Here is a 24978-nt window from a genome sequence, read left to right on the forward strand (position 1 = left end):
GCTTAATAAAATTAGGGAAAATCATTGATCTTGAGTCAAATCTGCAATGACATGACATATCCAGAAGCTTGCTGCATTTGGAAGAATCTCTACTGGTGAAAATGTGGCAGAGGAATACAGCCCGTCCTCCAATCTCCACTGTCTGGTGGGCAGAAAATAGCTAGAGGTGATGTGCACTAGTGTCCATCTAAGGGACTCGGGTGTAGTGATATATACTAACAAAAAGATTTTTTTCAAAGATACCTCACATATAGTGTGAGTCATGGAAAAACCAGGTTATTAGTACCCAATGCATTCTTTGAGGAATTCACAGTAGAAAGGTATACCTACATAATTTCAATGGCTGCCTTTATAGTTATAACAACATTTTCATGAGCTCTTTAGTATGAAATATATACCAACTATATTAACACAATAGTTAAAATCAAAGACCTCTTATAAAAAAAAGGAACAATAGAAATATTTGCTTCCTGGGGTTGGCCTGATGTTTCATAGATGGTTTATTTATTAATGGATGGATTATTTATTAATTGCAATGTTGCAATGTTTGTTGTACTGCACAAAAATAAATGTAAAAATATTTTTACCTTTAGTAAAAATAATATATAACTTGCCTATGCCTTGTTTTTGCCCATCAACTGCAAGATACTACAGTGTTCTGTCTTCATGCTGCTGAGTGTTTCAGTACAGATTTACAGGTAAGTCCAATCCAGCCCACAAAAAATATGTCTCCATGGACCAAAGATACTTTTTCTGTCTAACTTTTTAACCAAAATATTTAACTTGTGTTTGACACTGAGACTTCATACAGTGAATGAATCATCTCATTTCTGCCTGCTTTGGATAGCCAAGAGGTATGAAGAGGAAAGTTTGTTGCTAGTCTCATGAGAAGTCCTAAATACATACCCAAACTATTCTTAAGTCTTCTTCCACCAGTTAGAGCATATAAAATCTATGCCACATATCTTTTAAAATCCTTATTCTTGGTCTGAAAAATAATCCACAAATATCTGTAGTGAAAGTATACAAAAATTCACAATGGTGAGAGCTGATCTTATGATGCTCTAAACTTTTTGAGTAGAACAAACAGTAAAGTTCTGATATCCCTTGGAAAACAAAGAAAAAGCAAGTTTAGGAAGTAAGTATTGGTTTATATGATTCTGGTCTACAAATAAGGGCAATCTGATTGCCTAACAACTTGTTTTGTAATGATGCCTTGGACCTTTAGCAATAGAGAGAAATTGAGTTGTTTCTAGGCAAAATATTAGGACAAAAACACTTCTGGAAAAATTCTATCTCATCAATATCATATCTGTGAATACATGGAACTTATTAAAACTCAAGATGAGTTACTAGATATGGTTTATTTAAAAATAATAAACACTATGCAGTAACATGTGATGAACTCTCTTGAAATAGATATTTCTATATGAAAACATCATTAACTATGGAATAAATAGGATGGATCCCACCCAAAAGATAAAAAAAAAATATTATGGAAAGAGACAAGAAATTACACTGACTTGGAGAAAAGGCTGTGAGTTGGCTGCAGTGGTGACCAAGAGCACAGAGAATGAACTAACCATGGAAGAGAAAACACTGCAAGCTGGTTGTCAACTGGGTGCTTCATGTCTTGGGAAGCAATACGCTCTTTGTTGGTAAGATATCTCCGAGGATTTTCTCAAGAAAACAACCTTGCTGTCACCAGACTAATTTAATGCTGCAAGTAGCGAAAATCGTGAAGGTGCCTGGTATTTGATGACAGAAACAGACGGTGACAGCATGATGAGCACAGGGAGAGGAATTCTTAAAGGTAAAAAGAACACATGAATATTAATTGCTGGATTTCTGTATGCTGCTGGTCTTGAAAACATGCTTCAGCATAGGAAAAATGAACATGGACTTCACAGGAAGATAGAGATATAATAGATATACCAAAAAGGAGCATGGCCAGACTTAGGCTGGACTGTGTCACTAGCAAAAGAGAGCTTTGCAAATGTTGCATGGTGTATCTGTGCAGACTGGAGTGTCTGTTCAGCTTCCAGTGCCATCTTCCACATGGCCCCTAACTTCAGTGGGTGGTCAGTTAACCAGCCATGTCCCACCACCTCCTGATGCAGGCACTTCTCTGGAAGACTTATTTGCTCATTTACAGCTCAGTGGAGACAGCATAGCTGAATGGATTCATTGAGGCAAAGATGAAGAGGATCGTGACTCACTAATTTGTGGCAGAGTACCAGATACCTTTGTTGAAGAAACCGAATCAGCTGCCAGGAGTGATATGAGAGTAAGGATGCCCCTGTGGTTGTTGCACAGCACTCCTTGCATTGTGGGAGTTGGGGTGGAAAGGGATATGGAAAGAACAGATCTGAAATTGAAACGTCTAATATGTCTCCACTGAAATTATTTTATTATGAGGAGTCAGGGTGTTGATAGCTGAGAGCGGTTTAGGCAGAAATAACATTTTCTTGACATCTGTTTATTTTATAGTGTATTTCTTTTAATTCTTTGGTTCTTTTGGCCAGCATGTACCTGTGCATCAATGGCCCTCATCTGACTCTTGCACTACCCTATCTTTCTGCATGGATTGGTATAAAATCATTAGTAAAATTTGGTCACTTGTGAGATATTTGATATCATTATGAGCAGGAAGCTTCATGTGAAAACTAGAAGACTAACACCTACTTTATGGTTGGTCTTAATGAGATAGAAATGTAAAGCTTCATCTGATACATTGTTTCAGAATCTGCAACAGTTCATGGCATCCTTTCCATAAGATTTGCTCTCTTGTCCTTGTACTTTGAGGTTCTCTTAGTTTGTATTTTTGTTTTTGATCAAAAAACTTTCTAATTTAGTAAATACTGAGTGTATCAGAATAAACAAACCTTAAAACATTATTAAAAAATTATATATACCAAAGTTAAATAATTAAATTGATAAAAATTCAGAAAAAATGGCATGGTGTTTTATATTTATATAACTTTTATATTTATATTTATAAAACTTTTCACCCAAACACCAAGGATTATACCTTCTTCTCAGCAACCCGTGGAACTTTCTCCAAAATTGATCACAAAGTAGGTCACAAAGCAAGCCTCAATAGACACAAGAAGATTGAAATAATATCTTGTATCCTATGAGATCACCATGGTCTAAGGCTGGACTTCAACAACAACAAAAATAACAAAAAGCCTACACACACATGGAAACTAAACAACTCTCTACTTAATGACACCTAAGTCAGGGAAGAAATAAAGAAAGAAATTAAGGACTTCCTGAAATTCAGTGAAAATGAAGAAACAACATTCCCAAATTTGTGGGACACATTGAAAGCAGTGGTAAGAGGAAAATACATAGCCCTACATACCTTTAGAAAGAAATAGGAAACATCCCACAGAAGCAACCTATTGACACATCTGAAAGCCCTAGGAAAATAAAAAAGAAACAGAAACACCCAAAAAGAGTAGATGTCTGGAAATAATCAAACTCAGGGCTGAAATGAATAAATTAGAAACAAAGAGAACAATTCAAAGAATCAACAAAACCAGAAGTTGGTTCTTTGAGAAAATCAACAAGATAGACAAGCTGACTAAAATGCAGAGAGACACTACCCAAATCAACAAAATCAGAAACAAAAAGGGAGACATAACAACAGACACTGAAGAAATACAAGGAATCATATGATCCTACTTCGAAGGCATATATGCCACAAAATTTGAAAAATCTAAGGGAAATGGACAATTTTCTTGATCTATTCCATTTGCCAAAATTGAATCAGGAGCAGATAAACAAATTAAATAGTTCTATTTCTCCTATAGAAATAGAAGCAATCATTGATAGTCTCCCAACCAAAAAAAACCCCAGGGCCAGATGGTTTCCTCACAGAATTTTACCAGACCTTCAAAGAAGAGCTAATATCGATATTCTTCAAGCTACTCCAAAAGATAGAAACAGATGTAACATTACCAAATTCATTCTATGAGGCTTCCGTCACATTGATACCTAAATCTCATAAAGACTCAACAAAAAAAGAGAATTTCAGACAAATTTTCTCTTATGAACATTGATGCAAAAATACTCAATAAAATACTCACACAATGAATAAAAGAACATATCAAAGATATCATTCACGGTGACCTGGTAGGCTTCATTCCAGGCATGCAGGGATGGTTTAACATATGGAAATTTATCAATTTAATCCACCAAATAAACAAACTGAAAGAAAAGAAAACCACATGATCATCTTCTTAGATGCAGAAAAAGCATTTGACAAAATCTAACACCCATTCATGTTTAAAGTTTTGGAGATATAGGGCATACAATGCACATACCTAAACATAATAAAAGCTACATACAATAAGCTAATGGCCAACATCAAATTAAATGGAGAGATACTCAAGGAAATTCCCCTAAATCAGGGACCAGACAAGGCTGCCCACTTTGTCCATATCTCTTCAATGTAGTTCTTGAAGTTCTAGTCAGAGCAATAAGACAACAAAAGGAGATCAAGGGATTCCAAATGGTAAAGGATGAAGTCAAATTATCCCTATTTGCAGATGATATGATAGTGTACATAAGTGACCCCCAAAATTGTACCAGAGAACTTCTAAAGCTGATAAACACCTTCAGCAAATTGGCTGGATACACAATTAACTCTAAAAAGTCAGTAGCCTTCCTATATACAAATGACAAACATGCAGAGGAAGAAATTAGGAAAACGACACCCTTCATAATAGCTACAAGCAATATAAGTGAAGGACTTATTTGAAAAAAAAAAGTTTAAATCTCTGAAGAAAGAGATTGAACATGACATCAGAAGGTAGAGGGATCACCTTGTTTGTGGATCAGGGGAATTAACATAGTAAAAATGGCCATATTTCCAAAAGCAATTCACAGATTCAGTGCAATTCCTATGAAAATACCTGCACAATCTTTTAAAGAAATTGAAAGATCAATTTTCCACTTCATGTGGAAAAACGAACAACAATAACAATGACAACAACAACAACAAAACCGAATAGCAAAAACAATCCTATACAATAAAAGATCTTCTGGAGGAATCTCCATATCTGATCTCAAGCTGTACTATAGAGCAATAGTAATTAAAACAGCATGGTACTGGCATAGCAATAGGCTGGTTGATCATTGGAATCGAATCAAAGACCCAGAAATGAATCCACACCATATGGTCACTTGATTATTGACAAAGAAGCAAAATCTATTCAATGGAAAAAGGATACTGAATTTTCTTTCTTAAGTTAGTATATTGTCCTTCACCAAGCAATTGATCTCTAGCAATATTTAATGTTTTTGTTCTATTTTTTTTGGTTCTATTTTTACAGCCTCAGTTTGCCACTATAACCATTGTAACTGTTGTGCTGCTTTTAATACCAGAGAAACTAAATTTTTTAAATCTTGGAAAACAAGTCTATTTTGTGTGGCCCAATTGTTTAACATTTATTTAATGAAGGCAGAGTGCATACCATATTTGACAATGGATTCCTTAAAATATTTTAAATCCATCATGTCTACAGGATGCCATGTCATAACCTTCAGCTCCATTTTGAGCAGGGGCTTGTCTTATAGTGCCTGGAAAAGCTGAAGGTGTCTGAGTGACTCTGGAGGTGTCCTCCATCAGGATATTTTTATTCAAAGGCCCTTTGGTCTTTCTTTCTTTCTTTCTTTTTTGGTCTGACCTTCTTTACCTTTTTAAATCAAAGGTAGTTTTTGTCTTTCCAGCCCTTTCAGATCTTTTTTTTTTTTTTTTTTTTGCATTTTTTCATTAGTTAGTCAAGTCAGTAATTCTTTCTAAAAGTATAGAACTTATTGACTCTTTTGGTTTTTGTTTGTTTGTTTGTTTGTTTTGCTTTTTTGTCTCTTTACTTCTTGTTCCTTTTTACTTTCATCCACCAAATATGCTATCTGTTTTTCTATCCCTTCATTTTTTCATTTTAAAATCTGTCCAGTCAAATCTGTAATCTTTTTCAAAAAGATAGAGTTTATTGATCCCTTTATTTTTCATCTATTAGTCTTTCTCATAGTCATTCTAAGAATGAAATACAATAAAACAACAATAACAACAACAACAACAAAAACAGCCTACAGAATGGGAAAAGATCTTCACCAACCCTGCAACTAAGAGGGCTAATATTCAAAATATATAAAGAACTCAAGAACCAAAACACCAACAAACCAAATAACCCAATTAAAAGTGGAGTACAGAGATAAAAAGAATTCTCAATAGAAGAATCTCTAATGGCCCAGAAGCAAAAAGAATCACATGGTATATACTCACTTATAATTGGGCACCAGCCCAAAAGGCATGTCCCATGAAAGTCTTCACTTACCAGGAGATTGGGATAGATGTGAGCACATCACATTGGGACTCTTGGTAAGAGAAATATAGGAGACGGGGAAATAGAAGGATCCAGAGGATCTTAGAAACCTAGAAGAAGAACATTGTAACAGGTGGATCAGGGGCCAGCAGGGTCTGTTCAAACTATTGCACTAACCAAGGACATTACAAGTAGTAAACATTGAACCCCTACTCGGATCTAGCCAATGGACAGGACATTCTCGACAGTTGGGTGGAGATCAGGGACTAATTCTGGCATGAACTCTGGAGCTCCATATTTGATGACCTCCCCTTGGTGAGGAGCCCTGGTGGCACTCAAAGAAAGAATAAGCAGACTACCAAGATGAGACTTGATAACCTATGACCATAAAGTCTGGAGGAGATACCCCTTGGTAATAGACCTAGGGGGGAAGAATAGGATGAATGTGGGAGGGAGGGAGGAATGGGAGGATGCAAGTGATGGTATAACAATTGAGATGTAATCCAAATAAATTAATTAAAAAAAGAAACATTCAATGTCCTTAGCTATCAGAGAAATGAAAATAAAGATCACCTTGAGATCATTCTTACACCCCTCAATGTACAGCTCATGCTTGTGTAGCAAGGGGAGTACTCTTCTATTGCTGGTGGGAGTAAAACTTTGCAGAACCACTTTGAAAATCAATCTGGTAGTCTCAGAAAATTGAGAATATTTATGCTCAAGGGCCAGTTATACTGCTCCTAAGCATATATCCAATATTTGTTCCACCATACCACAAGGACACTTGATCAACTATGTTCTTAGTAGTTTTATTCATAATAGCTATAAAATGGAAACAACCTAGATGTCTCTTAACCAAAGAATGTATAAAGAAAATGTGGTGCATTTACACAATGGAATACCACTCAGTTATTGAACACAAAGAAATCTTGAAACTTTCAGTCAAGTGGATGGTATTTTAAAAAATCATTCTGTGATAGGTAACCCAGACCCAGAAATATAAACATGGTATGTACTCACATATAAGTGGATACTAGCCATAAAGAACAGGATAACCAACCATGATACAATCCACAGTCCCAAGGAAGCTTAGTATGAAGGAGGGCCCAAGTGAGGATGCTTGTGTCTCTCTCAGAAGGGAAAATAAAACGGTCTTCTGAAGTAGATGGAGGTAGGGAACTGGGTGAGAGATGGGGTTGGGAAGTTAACTAAGGTCGGCATCAGGTCGGCTTAGAGAAGGATGGGGGTTGGGGTGGACCAGGATAGTGAATCAAATTGGTTTGTGTGGGTGCACTTCTGGGACAGAGGAGGCTCCTGGGAGTTTATAGGGTTCACCATAGCCGAGACTTCTAGCAGTAGGGGTTCCTGAAATCACCATCTCTTATAATAGGTGGGACATCCAGTGAAGGAAAGGGGACAACAAACCACCTATATATTCTTCAACCCAAAAATTGTATTGCTTATAACAATTGTAGGGATAAAAATGGAGCAGAATTTGATGGAATGTCAAACTAATGACTGGCCCAACTTGAGACCAACACCATGGGAGGGACCAAAACTTGACACTATTAATAATACATTGATTTGTTTCCAGACAGGAGCCCAGCACAACTGTCTTCGAAGAGGCTTCATCCAGCAGCTCATGAGAACAGATACAGAGACCCACAGTGAAACAACAGACTGAGCCCGAAACATCTCAAGGAAGAATGAGAGGACAGACTAAGGTAGGCAGAGGGGTCAAGGACACCCTGAGAAGACCTACAGAATAGATTAATCCTATCCTATAGGGGATGACAAGGATTGACCCAACTACTAAAGGGCAGGTATGGGCTAGACATTGGTATCCTACACATATGTAGCAGTTGTGTAATTTACTCATCCTGTGGGTTCTGTAACAATGGGAGTAGGGGATGTATCTGACTCCATTGTCTGCCTTTGGATCACTTTCCTATATCTGGGCTGCCTTGTCTGGCTTCAGTGGGAGAGGGCGTGATTAGTTCTCCTGTACTTGATATGCCAATGTGGGTTGGTACTCATGTGGGCTCTCTGATTTTCTGCATAGAAAGATAGGGAAGAATGGGGGAAGGATGTGATGATGGGACTTGAAGGAGAGGAGTGAAGGGGCTGCAATCAGGATTTGAAGTGATTAAATTAATTAATTAATAGATAAAAAGAAAAACATATAGCAAACAATGTATAATGTGATAAGAAAAAAAAATGAGCATTTTCTTTACAATGCTTAAAATGAAGGGATAAAATGTTCTGTTGCCATCTCTTAACTTTTGAGAAAATTTGATATCAGAATGCTTGCATAAGTGGCTAAAGTTGCTTAAGTATAAAATCCAATGTTACTTTTAAGCTTTTTGTTTGTTTGTTTGTTCAACCTGGTTGTGGAATACCTATGATTAATAACTGGAGAGTTTTCATCTGCATTTCTAGATCTTTACCAACCCTACATCTGACAAAGGTCTAATATCCAAAATATATAAAGAACTCAAGAAATTAAACACCACCAAACCAAATAACCCAATGGAGAAATGGGGCTTGGAACTAAACAGAGAATTCTCAACAGAGGAGTATCAAATGGCTGAGAAACACTTAAAGAAATGCTCAACCGCCTTAGTCATCAGGGAAGTGCAAATCAGAACAACTCTGAGATTCCATCTTACACCCATCAGAATGGCTAAGATCAAAAATTCAAGTGACACCACATGCTGGCGAGGATGTGGGGAGAGAGGAACACTCCTTCATTGCTGGTGGGAATGCAAAGTAGTACAGCCACGTTGAAAATCTATCTGGTGCTATCTCAGAAAACTGAGAATAGGGCTTTCTCAAGACCCAGCTATTCCACTCCTTGGAATATACCCAGAAGATGCTCCAGCACACAAGAAAATTTGCTCAACCATGTTCATAGCAGCCTTATTCATAATAGCCAGAACATGGAAACAGCCTAAGTGTCCATCAATAGAAGAAAGGATAAAGAAACTGTGGCACATATACACTATTCCCTAATGTCTTAATAAATATTCTTAGAAAAAATGCAAACTATGTTCTGCTGCCTCCATTAAGTTCAGGCTGAAACACCAAAGTGAGTTCATAAATCTCCAGAGACATCTACTCACATGTACTTCTCCCCATGAGAGACAAGTACAGCTTCTGTTTCTGCCATGGTATTAACAATATTATAAGATCTGGTTTCACTCCACAGAAGAGGTCTACCTCTGGTGAAGGAGAACAGCAAGATGCTTTCTTAGAAATGTATGTTAAGTCAATTATCTGTATCTGAAATATCAAAAACCTTTCCTATTTATCTTATTAGTCTGTTCCTAGAACAACAGTAAGTATTAAATATGTAAACATAGGTAAGTAGAACCGTACATGGTGAAAAAATGATCAGTCATTTGTGTTTCATGGTGAAAAGAAGTGGGAGGAGGAGGCAGAGGAAGAGGAGGAAGAGGAGGAAGAGGAGGAAGAGGAGGATTGAGGGCAGAGACCAACAATTATCAAGAATCTACTCATTCTTGTCCCAATGCTCTTTACAATCATGCACTAGAGAAGCCGGAATTCTACATTAAGATCCTTTAGATCCTACAGTGATGGTTTTACTCCAGAGAGAAAACATGTTCTATTTTTTAAAATATTTGTAATGTTCTACAGGATGAGACACAAAGATTTTAGCTCACTTTTAATTTCAGAAGGTTGTAGAACATCCAGTATCAATTTTAATATACAAATTACTAGATTCATTTTCCTGGGTATACCAAATTTTAGATATTAGTATCCTGATGAGAGCAGGAAAAGGTGAGCAAGGGAATAGAAGGTACTGGCTATGGTTCATATGATTTAGAAATGTTAATGTCTTTTATAACTTGCAAAAACATACACATTCCTTGTAAGTGCAGACATATCTTGTGAAGATCAAGATTTGCACACTGTTCATGTAAAAGAATAATATTACATTATATGTTGCCTTGAATATAAGAGGTTAGTGATGAGGAATGAATAAGCCCAAGATTCCAAAATTGTAAGTGGCTGTCAAGTTAAGAATCAGGCTCATATAAAATCATAGCTGTGCTGTCAGGTGTCACATGATCTACTATGGACATTGTGCAAGATTCAACATGCAATACACTATGTTTGAGGTTACACATTATGTAGAGAGGGCAGAGAGAACTTTTCATTAGTTTTTACCCTATTCTCACTCAAAGAGAAATATTACAAACTTGTTTGGTGGTAATAGAAATAGCAGCTTATGTAAAAAGGAAATATTAGGCCCATTAGATGTAATGAAAACATTTAAAATTCTTTGCTTTTTGAAAAACTATGAACTTAGACTCACAAAGAACATGCCCTTATGTCAAGAAGGTATCATCTGGTTCAAGGTTCAAAAGAAGAAATTTAATGTAATACCTTAACAAATTAGAGGTAAAGCCGGGTGTGGTGGTACATGCCTTTAATCCCAGCACTTGGGAGGTGGAGGCAGGTGGATCGCTGTGAGTTTGAGGCCAGCCTGGTCTACAAAGTGAGTCCAAGACAGGCTTGCTAATACAGAGAGACCATGTCTCGAAAAAATAAAACAAACAAACAACAACAACAACAACAACAAATTAGAGGTAAAACAGTATTCATGGAGCAGCACATAAAATTATTGCATAGCCACAGCAAAAACATTAACGTTAATGGAAGTTTATGAGATGATAAATGCATTAGACATGTTTTGTTACTAATAAAAAAGCACATGGTATTTGCATGCTCTTAAATTGCGCTTCCTTCAAAATAAGACTCTGATGCACATCTTAGAAAAATATGTTTGTACATTTTTTCAAATAACAAATCAGTCCTCTGTGAGTTCCTGAAATAAATAACTTCATTTATCAGAAAACTGAAATAAGACCTAGCTTTATAGTAGGGACAGCAAATAATTGACAGTTTCCATGTGAGCCACTCTCAGATAACTGACCATTGCTAGTTAGCATTCAGTTGAATGACATATGAGTTAGAGCACTTGAACACATGTATGTTTTAATGATGATGACCAAATAGAATAACTTATATTTTCTTCTCTCACCCTAGGAGCCTGTCATAATCACCAAATAACACTGATGCAGAATATATCAGAAGTAACTGAATTTATTCTTGTGGGGTTAACTGATGCCGAAGAGCTGCAGGTCCCTTTATTTATCATCTTCACTTTGATTTATTTGACTACATTGGTTGGGAACCTTGGGATGATTGTGTTGATTCTCCTGGACTCCCGACTCCACACTCCCATGTACTTTTTCCTCAGTAACCTCTCCCTGGTGGACTGTGTTTATGCCTCAGCTGTCACTCCCAAGGTAATAGAAGAGTTTCTCACAGAAAGTAAGATCATATCTTACAATGCATGTGCTTCCCAGATGTTCTTCTTTGCAGCTTTTGCTACTATTGAAAGTTTCATCCTGGCCGCAATGGCCTTTGACCGTTATGCAGCAGTGTGCAGACCCTTGCATTATTCCACCACCATGACAACTACAATATGTGCCCTGCTTATTGCTGGTTCTTATGTCAGTGGACTCTCACAGTCTTCCATCCATGTTTCCTTCACTTTTCATCTCTCCTTCTGTCATTCCAATGTGGTGAATCACTTTTTCTGTGATATTCCCCCACTGTTAGCTCTTTCTTGCTCTAATACTTACATAAATGAAATTATACTCTTCATGTTGGCAGCATTCAATGTTGCTTTTACTCTATTGGTTATATTGACTTCTTACCTACTTATTTTTGTTGCAATTCTGAGGATGAACTCAACTGAGGGTCAAAGGAAGGCCTTCTCTACCTGTGCATCCCACCTCACCACGGTTTCCATATTCTATGGCACAATCATCTTCATGTACTTACAGCCCAGCTCCAGTCACTCTATGGATACTGACAAAATGGCGTCCGTGTTCTACACCATGGTCATCCCTATGCTGAACCCTCTTGTTTACAGCCTGCGGAACAAAGAAGTACAGAATGCGTTCAAGAAGGTTTCTGTAAAAGCTTTTTCTTCACTGGGATTATTGAATTAACTCTAAATTATTTGCCACTACAAGGTATATTGCTTATAAATATTTAGTCATAATTATTTCTTGACTTTAATTCCTCTTAATAAATAATTTATGAAGTCTTTTCTATTCATTATTTTTGGATTCTGACTGTGTACAGCTAATTTTGGATAAGTTATTATAGAAATTAGGCACTTCAGTTTAAAAATCTAGATTGTAATCCTAAATTCTAGAATACCCAATAGTGTATTCCTGCACCACAGTTCATGTGCAAACTGCTGTTGTGCAACTATTTCTTCTCAGTTGAGACATTGGCTTCTTGAGAGAGTAGGATGCATCTTTCTTAGATACACTCATTTTCCTACAGGCAGTTTCACACCCATACTGATGTAAGTCACAACCATGATTAACTCATTGGTTTGGCAAGATAGATTTGAATGGAGTTGTTTATTTGGTATGTAATTGCCTCTTGGTTGAATACACATTTCTTTACATCTCAGTCACAAAAGAGCTATATTGACAACAAACTTTGAACAGGAAAATGAATGGATAAGGAGAGACATGAGTTATAGCATCATTTTACAAGGGTTTCTAGTTTTTTATGTGTTCTATACAGTGTTTTGTCATATTCATCTGTTATTCCTCAACACTCCTCCATTTTCTACCATCTATATTTATGCAAATTTGTTTCATCTGCTTAAGATCAAATTTGTGATCTCCACATAATCTTTGATGTGTGGGCTTCCAGTGAAGTATGGTCAAATTCATAGTAGGTATGCTATTAGCAAAATCTTTCTCTTTCTCTGTGAAGCTACCAATTGGCAATACGTTTATAGCCAGTGCCAGGATTATATACCCAGCTTTTCTCAGAGGTTTCCAGTTAGGTGTCTTTTTTCAATTTCACCTTCATTATAGCTTCAGTTCCCTTCAGGAGTTCTCTCTCTATATTGAAATCACTTCTCAAAACCCATGTTGTCTTTTTCATTTTATTCAGTCATGTCTGTGTTTTCTTGGGCATCACACAGGTATTTATTGCTAATCATATTAACTTCACAGAGCTGCCTGTTCATGACTATCTAAACACATTTAATCTTTTGATAAGGTTTATGATTATCTTTTTATGTTCTGTGTACTGGGGTTTATCCAGAAAGACAACTTTTTAGAATCTTGCATTTTATTGGAAATATATAGCCTTACATATTGTAAGTGTGTTTATGATGAGCTCCAAACGTGTTGTCTTCTTTTGTTGGCTGTGTGGTCTGATCTGAGATTCTAGGACACCTTGGGGTGTGTCGTCTGGGCAAGAACTGAAGGATGCCGTGAGCAGGTAAGAGGTCAAAGATTAATCAGGTTGTAAAGGAATACATATAGGAAACCAAAGCTGGGGCTGGGGTAAAAAAGAATCATCAGACTTCACACCAGATATAGGATATGTCCAATACTTGGAGGCTGAATGCAATTTAAGCAGCTAGAATGGAAGAAAGAAGAAAAACAAAGGACCTGTGCTGCTAGTGTTTCTCTAGAAGCAATAGGTGTTGAGAATCATGTGAATTGCAAAGTGGTTCCAATATATTAAAAGAAGGGTGTATTTCATAGCAAACAGCTGCCATACTAGAGTGACTAGAGTGGATGGGAAGGGTAGAGAACAATGTAGTCTACCTAGATATGTCCCATTTCCTTTTTTCTTTTTTTCACATGGCTGGCTTTTTTTAAAAAATATGAGTACACATTTTAAAATATATTAATTTAAGTTTCATGTAGAAATATTATATTTATATCATACATCATTTCTATCCCTCCATCTTCCTCTTTAATTCATTTCTTGCCCCATTCTATGACTTCCTTCCTCATCTTTAATTTAATGAATATATTATATGATTCACACATTGACACACATGTATAATGCAAAAGCTAATATGACAGACCACTTGAGATTAGATAATCTATTTGGCGGCTTCTTCTGTGAGAAAACTTATGCTTCTCTTAGCAGAAACTTCTGTTTCTAATATGTAATTCATATACCAATTGGTACTGACAGCTTTAGCTTACTGTTAAGTAATAATTCAGCTTTAACTTACTGTAATAAAATATATAAAAATAGGACACTGAAAAGCCCATATTATTATTTCATATAGCATGCATGTCTGTGAAGCTTATGTTACCATCTTCTAGGTTTATGATGATTTTTGGTATGATTGTGTCTAAATTGTATATATTAATGGAAGTACTCCAATTTTTTAAAAAAGAAATTGTCTTTATCAAACAAAAGAAGAAAATATACAAATTGTTCTGGATTAACCAATGTTCTTTTATATATGTATTAAAATGTTCAGTCTTCTCCAGAAAGGTGTGCAATTTGAGAGATAAACAAAATGAAGTAAAGCAAAAACAATAATAGAAAAAAAGAGGATTATAAAGCATGCTAGTTTTTATATAAAGGAAGTAATTGTTCCATTAATTGTAAAATCTATACAACAGATAAGCTATACACTTCATTGTTATATTATAAAGGCATTAAAACTCTATGATACCTTTCATAAATAAAATTGAAATAATCATTTATTTAGTAGATGTCTCTTGTGTTTATTCTTTTTAAAATTTATATATTTATTAATTCATTCATATTACATTTCAATTGCTATCCCATCCCTTCTATCCTCCATCCCTCCCACTTTCACCCTATTCCACTCACCTATGACTGTGACTGAGGGGGACCTCCTCCCCCTGTATATGATCATAAGGTATAAAGTCTTTTCTTGGTAGCCTGCTATCCTTCCCCTGAATGCCATCGGGTCTCCCCATCAAGGGGATGTGGTCAAATATGTGGCACCAGAGTTCATGTGAAAGTCAGTCTCCACTCTTCACTCATCTGTAGAGAATGACCTGTCCTTTGGGTAGATCTTGGTAGGGTTCAATGTTTACTGGATGTATTATCCTTGGTTGGTGCCATGGTTTGTGCAGAACCTCTGGGCCCAGATCTGCCCATCATAATGTTCTACTTGTAGGTTTCTAGGACCCTCTGGGTCATTCTATTTCCCCATTCTCCCATACTTCTCTCACCTAGAGTCTCAAAAGGATGTCCTCACATCTATGCCACTTTCCTGATAAGTGAAGACTTTCATGGGACATGTCTCTTGAGTTAGTGTCCAGTTATAAGTGAGTATATACCATTTGAGTCTTCTGCTTCTGGGTTAACTCACTCATTATGATCATTTCTAGTTCAATCGTTTGTCCACAAATTTTGGGAATTTTTTGTTTTTAATAGGTGAGTAGAATTCCATAGTGTAAATGTACCACAGTTTCTTTATCCATTCTTCTACTGAGGGACACTTAGGCTGTTTCCATGTCCTGGCTATTATGAATAAAGCAGCTATGAACATGGTTGAGCATATGTCCCTGTTGTTTGCTGGTGCATCTTCTGGGTATATCTCAAGAAGTGGAATAGCTGGGTCTTGAGGAAACCCTATTCCCAGTTTTCTGAGATAGTGCCAGATAGATTTGGTTGTGTAATTTTTTTCCCATGTACTACACTTCTTCACCTAAGTTTATTCAAAGTATGTTATATTTATTGTTTTTCTAAGTTTTGTGTGATTTATAATGTGTTAATAAAGAGAAACATAGTTCAGTTTGTGTTCATTATTTTATGTTTCAATTTTTCTGAAATTATTAGTTCTAGTAAAAATTGTAAATGGAATTTTCTAATATTTACTCTTTATAGAAATTATCATAATGAGTGAGTTCACCCAGAAGCAAAAAGAGTTAAATGGTATATACTCACTTATATCGAGCCACTAGCCCAATGGGTACGTCCCCATGGAAAATTTTACCTATCAGGAAAGTGGGTCAGAGGGGAGGACATCCTATTGAGACTTTAGGTGTGAGAAGCCTGGGAGAATGAGGAAATAGAAGGATCCAGAGCGTCCTGGAAAACTATAGGTGGGTCTGGGCCCTAGGGTCCTCCTCAAACTATGACACCAGTCAAGGAAAATATAGGCAGTAAACTTCAAACCCCTACCCAGACTAGCCGATGGACAGGACATTCTCCACCGTTAAGTGGAGAAGGAAATCTGACTTTCACACAAACTCTGGTGCCCCATATTTGACCATGTCCCTTGGATGGAGATGCCTGGTGGCACTCAGAGGAAGGATAATAGGTCATCAAGAAGAGACTCGATACCCTATGAGCATATACAGGGGGAGGAGGTCTCCCTCAGTCACAGACATAGGGGAGGGGAATGGGGGGAAGTGGGGGCGAGGGAGGAATGGGAGCATACAAGGGATGGGCTAACAACTGAGATGTAATTTGAATAAATTAATAATAAAAAAAGGAAAAATATTTACTCTTTATAATATGGTTATAGAAATACACAGAAACCCTTGTTTATTCTTTCTGATTTGGGTAACACACAATATACACATGTATAAAAACATTAAATTATATATTACAAATTGGTAAAACCAGCATTCACAATTTTTAAGGAAATAAAAGATTTGACGTAGGGATGGTCCATGGATAAAGAGCACTTGCCTCCTTGAAGAGGAGCACAGTTTGGTGTCAACCACTTGTTTGTCAGGTCACAACTGTTTGCAACTCTGGTTGAATGGAATTCAAAACATTATTCTTGTCTCCATTGGGACCAAGCACACAACAAATGCCAGGTCTATGTACAGGCAAACATTCACATACATAAGACAAAAGAAGTACTTAAAAATAGATTTAAAAAGAAAGAATAAGGGAGAAATTAATATCAAGGATCTTATAGTAAGGTAAATAGGTTTTTAATAGAAGAAAAAATGCCTTGAGATCATCTCACACCCCTTTAGACAAAAGTAAATTTGTGTGGGGTCCTAAAGTTGTCCTAAATTGAGATTTAGTAGAATTTTTTTTTCTGCTTGATTCAACTGTGAAAGTGAAGATATAATAATCAGATGTTCTCTCATCTAAGTTTTATTCCCTAGTGTCATCCTAAGCACTCTCAGGAAATAAAAGAAACTACAAAAGTATGGGATAATGGACCAATATGGGATTACAAGCATAAAGAGACATCTGCATTCACGTCAATTCTTCCCCTGAGATATGTGGTGAGCTTGCTGTCTCTGACTTGATATTTGGAGGAACAAAAGTCAAAGTTATATTCTAAAGCAGAGCTTCACACATAGGGAAGGAGACGCATTCATGGTGTTTTACATTGTGCTGACGCTCTTGATACGAAGTGATCCGCGCAGTTCCTTTGTACCACTACTTATCTGTGCCTGGTACAACAGTAAGTACCACAACAATGAATTGCCATAGTTGATCAAAGTCATAAAAGAAAATGTGATGCCTGATCATTTCAATTTTACAAATGAACGCAAAAATGTACAAAGAAAGGCAAGAAAGGGAAATAGTTGTGTTACCTAGACAGTTATTCTACCCATCTTATTATCTTGCTCTATTGCTATCTCTGCATTATGAGCAGCTCAACAGCCTTTGTGTTCAATGATCCTAATGATCAGGTCTCAGAGTGATTGTCATTATAAAAACAGATTTTCTTGTATTTAGAATGTTTTATGAAATTAAAACAACAAAAATTAGTTCCCATTTTGCATTTTCACTTTGGAAATTGTGTAATATAAGGGGTGTGACGTCTTTCAAATTGAAAATGAAGGGAGCCTAGTTCAGAAAAACAAGAAATCCTCAAGATTCTAGGACATAGAACTATCTATATCAACGTGACATGTTAACTGTTAGGCTACATTATTTATGAATATTTTATTTTACACTAAAACTATAAATTCAATGTCAGTTCATAGCCAGGAAGACATGAGATATTATTACATCCACATTAATGGAACTAATGGTTTAACATTAAAATATTAGAAATTTCTAATTAGCAATCTTATTTGTGGCCTTATGTTAACTAGAATAGCTTAATAAGGAGGAGACGAATTTATCCTTGGTTATTGTTTAAGAAAGGGGTACATTATCTTTCACATTGAATGAAAAGGGAGCCTATTTCAGAGAGATGAGGAAGCCTCAAGATTATATAGATAAGATGCTAAACTCAGAAATTCTCTCAGGTTGAATCTGCTATTCCTAATTCAACCAGAGCAACACTGTGAAAGGTTATTCTAGCTATCATTTGGTGAATACAAGAATAAACACTTCGTAATACAATCTGGATGAGCATACAGAATCTGAGGAAACTACAAGTGTAACCATTTCTTCTCCTATTCTCACAATCCCCATATATAGAATAGTAAGATATGTGACACGTAAAGAATTTGATATAAAGTAAAAATAGCTAAATCTTTACTGAAACTGTTTGAAAAACTTCTTTTAGATTTTGAAGCACTAAACAGTATTAAATCATCAGTAAAAATATGCTCAAGAGATTGTACATTCCAACTCACCAGTGTTAAAAGGGAAGAGTCTATCTAAAAGCTCTCGAAACACAAAAGAGTGTCTCTGGAGAAGACACCAAAACATTATTAATCTATAGATAGTAAGAAAAAAGAAAGCTGGTGCTATAGCTTAGTGGTATAACATTTTATTAATATGAGCAATTATCTGCTATTGATCCCAGCAATAGCAATGGCAAAACAGCAAATAAACACAAAATTCCATTGACATGCACTTATTAAGATAGGATAATTCACTGACAGCTTTTACCTCCACTGTATAATAAACATCACTGCATGTTTCTCTGAACCTACTGCTGATTATGCATTCAACGGACATTTCTTAAAAGTTCCTACCAGATACTTCAAGTAGTAGAAAACAGTCTTAGAAAGAAGATGATAAGACAAGAAATCTAAGAGACCAAGAGTCATATGTTGCTTAACATTTCCTAGTCATGGCCTGCAGTGAAGTTCTGATGTCATCTATGCCTTACTCATCATTTTCCTACACTGGAAACTCAGTTGATGTTATTTCATGGTAAACAAGACACTGACGCGTGAATAAGAGTCTATACTCACAGTTTAGAATTCATCATAGTGTCCAACAAGCATAATGTTTGATTTCCTAATCTGCTTTTAGGTTCCTGTCATAATTCTTAAGTGACGTCGATGGAGAATATTTCAGCAGCAACTGAATTTTTTCTTGTGGGCTTAACAGATGCCCCAGAACTTCAGATCCCATTATTTATCATTTTCACTCTCATCTACTTGATCACACTGATTGGGAACCTTGGGATGATCATGCTGATTCTCTTGGACTCCCGACTCCACACTCCCATGTACTTTTTCCTCAGTAACCTCTCCCTGGTGGACTGTGTTTATGCCTCAGCTGTCACTCCCAAGGTAATAGAAGGGTTTCTCACAAGAAATAAGATCATATCCTACAAAGCATGCGCTGCCCAGATGTTCTTCTTTGCAGCCTTTGCTACTATTGAAAGTTTCATCCTGGCCTCAATGGCCTTTGACCGGCATGCAGCAGTGTGCAAACCCCTGCATTACACCAGCACCATGACAAGTATCGCATGTGTCCTAATGGTTTCTGTCGCCTACATTTGTGGGATCCTGCAGTCCTGCATTCATGTTGCCTTTACTTTCCAGCTCTCCTTCTGTCATTCCCATGTCATTAACCACTTTTTCTGTGACATTCCTCCCTTGCTTGCTATTTCTTGTTCTGATATCTATAAAAATGAGATCACCCTCTTTACATTAGCATCATTTGATGTTGCTTTCAGTCTCTTTGTTATCTTGAACTCTTACCTGCTTATTTTTGTTGCAATCCTGAAGATGCACTCAGCTGAGGGCCGAAAGAAGGCTTTCTCCACCTGTGCTTCCCACATCACCACTGTTTCCATCTTCTTTGGGACAATCATTTTCATGTACTTACAGCCAAGCTCTAGTCACTCCATGGACACTGACAAGGTGGCTTCTGTCTTCTACACCATGATTATACCCATGCTTAACCCTCTTGTCTACAGCCTGAGAAATAAAGAGGTCAAGAATGCATTCCAGAAACTCATTGGAAAAACAAAGTCTGCATTTGTCTCAGACAGATAATGGCAATCTGTGGAAGCCACCTATAACTTGTATTCAAATCTAGTGCTTAGGGAATATTTTCATCATAATTACTTGCTTTTTTAATATCTCTGAACATTTTTTGAAATTAAAGAAAAAGATAAAAATATCTTATATTTCATATATAAGACATCTCCTCATGCTTTTGGGATATGGCTAAGGTAGAAGAATTTTTATGTCTTGTAACCAATTTTGAGATCAGGATTCTAATGACAAATATTATAGGATTCTGTATTGAAATTTGCTGGTGAACTTCATACATATATGAAGCCAGAGTTGTTTTTTAATAGCTCGAATTCAAAGTAATTCTATCATTCTTCCACAAACTTAAAGAAACCTTTCTCAGAAATCAGTGTTCCTAAGAGGATTTTCCAAATCGGAGCCTCATTCAAGATAATCTTACTTTCTATTTTCATGACAACATACAGTAATCTGTAGCTTTCTTGTTTTCTACATTTATTTAGCTCCTGGCCTTAAAAACTTCCAAAACTGAGTATGATGATGAAGTTCATGTAATCAAAGTCCATTTTGTCCTTGGATTTTAGAATATATATATATATATTCTAAAATATATATATAAATATATATAAATATATATATTCTAAAAAAATATATATATGTAAATATATAAATATATATTTATATATATATATGTTATATAAATATATAAAATATATTCTAATATATATATATAAATATATATATAAATATATATATATTCTAAAATATATATATATAGTATATATATGCAAATAGGTATTTACCAAACTTGACCTTCATTTCTATTCTTTATTAAATTTTAGTGAGTAGTTTAATAATGCCAAAATATATGTTGCATAGAAGCATCTAATATTAAATATACTTTTGTTTTTAAAATAAATGTAACTAATTAATTTATAAGGCTGTAAAGTATATACCTGCATTATTTCTTGAAATCAAAATAATAAAAGTTTAAAAATGAGCTCAAATTCTCCCTAAAATGAATCGATTTTGAATTTGGTGTTTAAGAGTCTCTAAACTCAAGACCAACAATGAAGTGAAATTCTATCAAAATGCTTCGTTGTACTGATATAATATTATATTGTTGGTGACCCAGATTAGCTTAGTAAAGCACAATCAAAAATGTACTAAGGTAAAAATTGTAAGAAGTTAAAATGTGCTCTGGCACTGAAATGTTTACTTTTGAATTCTTGTTCCATCATTTTTATGTCCTACCCAGCTTTGCTTTTCATCAAATCCCATGAACGGTTGTGCAATGGAATAAATTAAAATTAGCATATAATTAAGTAAATAAATAAGGATATAAGTGTGTATTTTTACGTAGGAGATAAGTAAGTGAGTGTTTATAAGGAAGTAGAAAAATGATTGGATGTTAAGTGTCAAACTGGACCTCTAACAACTGAACAGGAGTCAAAGGTTTCTTACTATACGTGACTGGACAAGCGATAGCTCTCAGTGCACTCCATGGTGTGCTCTGGTCCCTTATCACATTGAAGCGTGAACACTGTACTTGTTCATTAACTACATTCATACGTCAATTCACAGTCCAAACCCCTCCTGACAATCCTGCACTTATGTGGATTGTCATAAAATCAAAATAATACATTCAACCAACCACGATGTTAAAAATCAAGATGTCCAGTCGTATGGAGGAACCTCTACTAGAAAATAGAGAATAAAATGTCACTATCCACTGCCTAATGAGATGAAAAGTAACTAGGTAGAATACGAACCAGTATTGATCTCACATACTCATCTAAGTCAGGCACAGTCTGGAGACTTACAATAAGAACTTTATTCCTCAAAATGACTTCACACATAAAATTATACATATTTATCAATTCAGGACTTGCTTCATCCTTAGAATTCTCACTGCCAAAAAAAAAAATACAAAAAAAAAACAAAACAAAAAAAACAAAACAAAAGAGATCACAGGTGGACTTAAAAAGATTATGGTTTTTTCATTATTATTTTTGGCTCTGAATAGAAGTGGCCCTAACTGTACAAATATAAGAGTTAATATCATAGATTCTAACTTGAGATAGATAAGTTCATTTCAAACAATTTGCTCTGTGCCTCTGCTACTATGCTTGCAGAATGTGCACATGCAAACCTGCTCATATAATTGAGGTGGCATCTAATGAAATAATTTGAGCTATTTATTACAATGTTTGGTCTAGTATATAGAAATAAATATGAACTTACGCACATTATAAGTTTAGAAGAAATATTGACTTGAAAGATGCCATCTTTTTGCCCTTCTGTGGCTGCATTGCTCCATGTTTTGGCCTAAGTCTTAATTATTTTGAGTCTTTCAACAAGGACCTAGGTGCAGGTCCATGGTTTCTAGCTAATGGATTCTATCCTGGATATTAATAATCTTGTGAGCAAGATGTGGTGAAAATATCCCAGTTGTGAAAGCCCTACACTGAATAGGAATCTTATGATTAAGCCACAAGTCATATTTCTTTGTCTGGTTTTATTAACCTATACATTTAAGATATGTGTGATAACATTATGGCCTCAGCTACAGATGATCCATATTTTCTTTATCTTTCTATCTTTTTTTTAATCCTGGATGTCTGTTAACATGCATACCATGCTTATCTCAGAAGGATTACTCAAATATAAATTAAGAAATCTAACTTCATATAATAAAAAGATTAATAATATCTGTAGAGGATGTAAACATATTTTTGTTTTGATTCCAAGTGTTTGATGTGAAACATACTTTTTTAAGGGTGTGCAGTGCTTTTCCACCAAAAACAGAGTAGCTATGAACAAAAGACAGGGCTTTTTGGTCTTTTCTGCTCATCATGCCACTACAAGACGCTCCTAGAGAGAAGTGCTCCAGAGAACCCGTTGAGGTTCCAGGTTCCTGCTTCCAGGTGCTGCTCTGGGTTCTGGCTGGTGCTCCAAGGTCTGGTGGACGCTCAGTTTTTGGTGGTTGTGGTTGCAGTAACCTCTGCTGAATTGCTGCTTTGTTGTTTAATGGGTCAGCTGAAATCCTGCCAGCTAGCCCGTGGTGTCACTCCAAAGAATTGAGTCTAAAAAGGTCTACTTCTCCTATTCCCATTAATTTCTTTTCTCTCCTATCTAGGGTAGGTGGGTTAGAAGGGAGGTATAAACATCAAAGAACCCCAAATAAAGTGGGTTGGAAAAGTCTACAGATATCCCTTTGACATTATCACTATATAGTACAGGTTTCTGAAATTTTAGTGTGGGGGTTCAAAATTGCCAGGGAGTTAAGATATTTAAAATGGACTTGAGACCACATACTGTGCTTTATTTTATTATTGTCTAGGAAGGTCAATGCAAATTTCATCAATAATTTTCTATTAAGCATCTGAAAGAGAAAGTGGAGATTTTTTTTTCTTTTTGAACTTCAAACATATTTACAAATATTTGTGTTCTGGAGAGTCCAGACTTCACCCATATGAATAATCAGGCTGTGATTCATTGAGCTGTGAGAACAGAACAAATTGTTGACACCTTAAAAATAACATACTTTTATGGTTGGCTAATACTCACTTATAAGTGAGGATATACTGTGGCTGTCTTTCTGGGGCTGGGTTAGCTCACTGAGGATTATCTTTTCTAGTTCCATCCATTTGCCTGCAAATTGCAAGAATTCCTTGTTTTCATAGCTGAATACTCTTCCATTGGGTAAATGTACTACAATTTCTTTATCCATTCTTTGGTTGATGGACATATAGGTTATTTCCTGATTCTGGCTATGATGAATAAAGCTGCTATGAACACAATTGAGAATATGTCCTTGTTGTTTTCTGGGGCATCTTTTGGCTATATTCTCAGGAGTGGTATAGCTAGGTCCTGAGGTGGCACTATTCATTCCCAATTTTCTGAGAAAGTGCCAGGTTGATTTCTAAAGTGGTTGCACAAGTTGTCACTCCCACCAGCAATGGAGGAATGTTCCCCTTTCTGAGTAATTCCACAAGCATGGGCTTGGACAGATACTGGGACTTTTAGCAGGACCTTGGGAGGAGAGCTGAGAGTTATATGGAATAGTGGGGCATGGGAGGAGCAGGAGGGGCCAGAAGCTCCACAGGGACATTGGATCTAGACCCAGGGAGCCTGAACAAACTGATGCACCAACCAAGGACAATGCATGCAGAGTACCTAGACTCCTTGTTCAGATGTAGCTAATGGACAGACGGCTCAAGCTCCATGTGTATGGGGAGTGAGGAGATAGGAGGCTGCCTCTGACATGACCTCTGGTGCCCATGACTTGATCACTGGCCCTTGGTGGGGTGGACTTCATGGCACACAGAGGAAGGGGATTCAGTACATCTGTATGAGACCTGATAGACTGTGATCAAATGGTAGGGGAGGAGGCCCCCTAATCAGAGATCTAGGGGAGGGAAATAGGGCCAAAGAGTGTGGGAGTGTGGGAACTGGAAGATAAGATTGAGGGAATAATAATCAGGATGTAATGTAAATTAACAGTAATAAAAGAATAGAGAAAAATTTACATACTTGGACAAATAGAGACAAAGCACTATAGGCACTTTCCATGTGAAGGAATCTTTTCCATGACACAAACTGAATTTATACTGTAATTATATTAGTAATAGAAAACTAATTTC

The 24978-nt window shown here is 36.1% G+C and overlaps 2 protein-coding genes and 1 pseudogene across 2 annotated transcripts; all 3 read left to right on the plus strand.

Moving 5' to 3' along the window:
* Positions 1-1584: 1584 nt before the first annotated feature.
* Positions 1585-2433, plus strand: LOC127189833 (E3 ubiquitin-protein ligase RNF146-like; annotated as a pseudogene).
* Positions 2434-11434: 9001 nt separating this feature from the next.
* On the plus strand, positions 11435-12382 carry LOC127190049 (olfactory receptor 5B12-like). The gene has a single exon (XM_051147098.1). The coding sequence runs from the start codon at positions 11438-11440 to the stop codon at positions 12380-12382; it is 945 nt and encodes a 314-aa protein (XP_051003055.1). The 5' UTR covers positions 11435-11437.
* A 7023-nt stretch (positions 12383-19405) lies between these two features.
* Positions 19406-20353, plus strand: LOC127189834 (olfactory receptor 5B12-like). Its single transcript, XM_051146927.1, has one exon. The coding sequence runs from the start codon at positions 19409-19411 to the stop codon at positions 20351-20353; it is 945 nt and encodes a 314-aa protein (XP_051002884.1). The 5' UTR covers positions 19406-19408.
* The last annotated feature ends 4625 nt before the right edge of the window (positions 20354-24978 follow it).

Source organism: Acomys russatus, chromosome 5, assembly GCF_903995435.1.
Source record: "Acomys russatus chromosome 5, mAcoRus1.1, whole genome shotgun sequence".
Classification (NCBI taxonomy): Eukaryota; Metazoa; Chordata; class Mammalia; order Rodentia; family Muridae; genus Acomys; species Acomys russatus.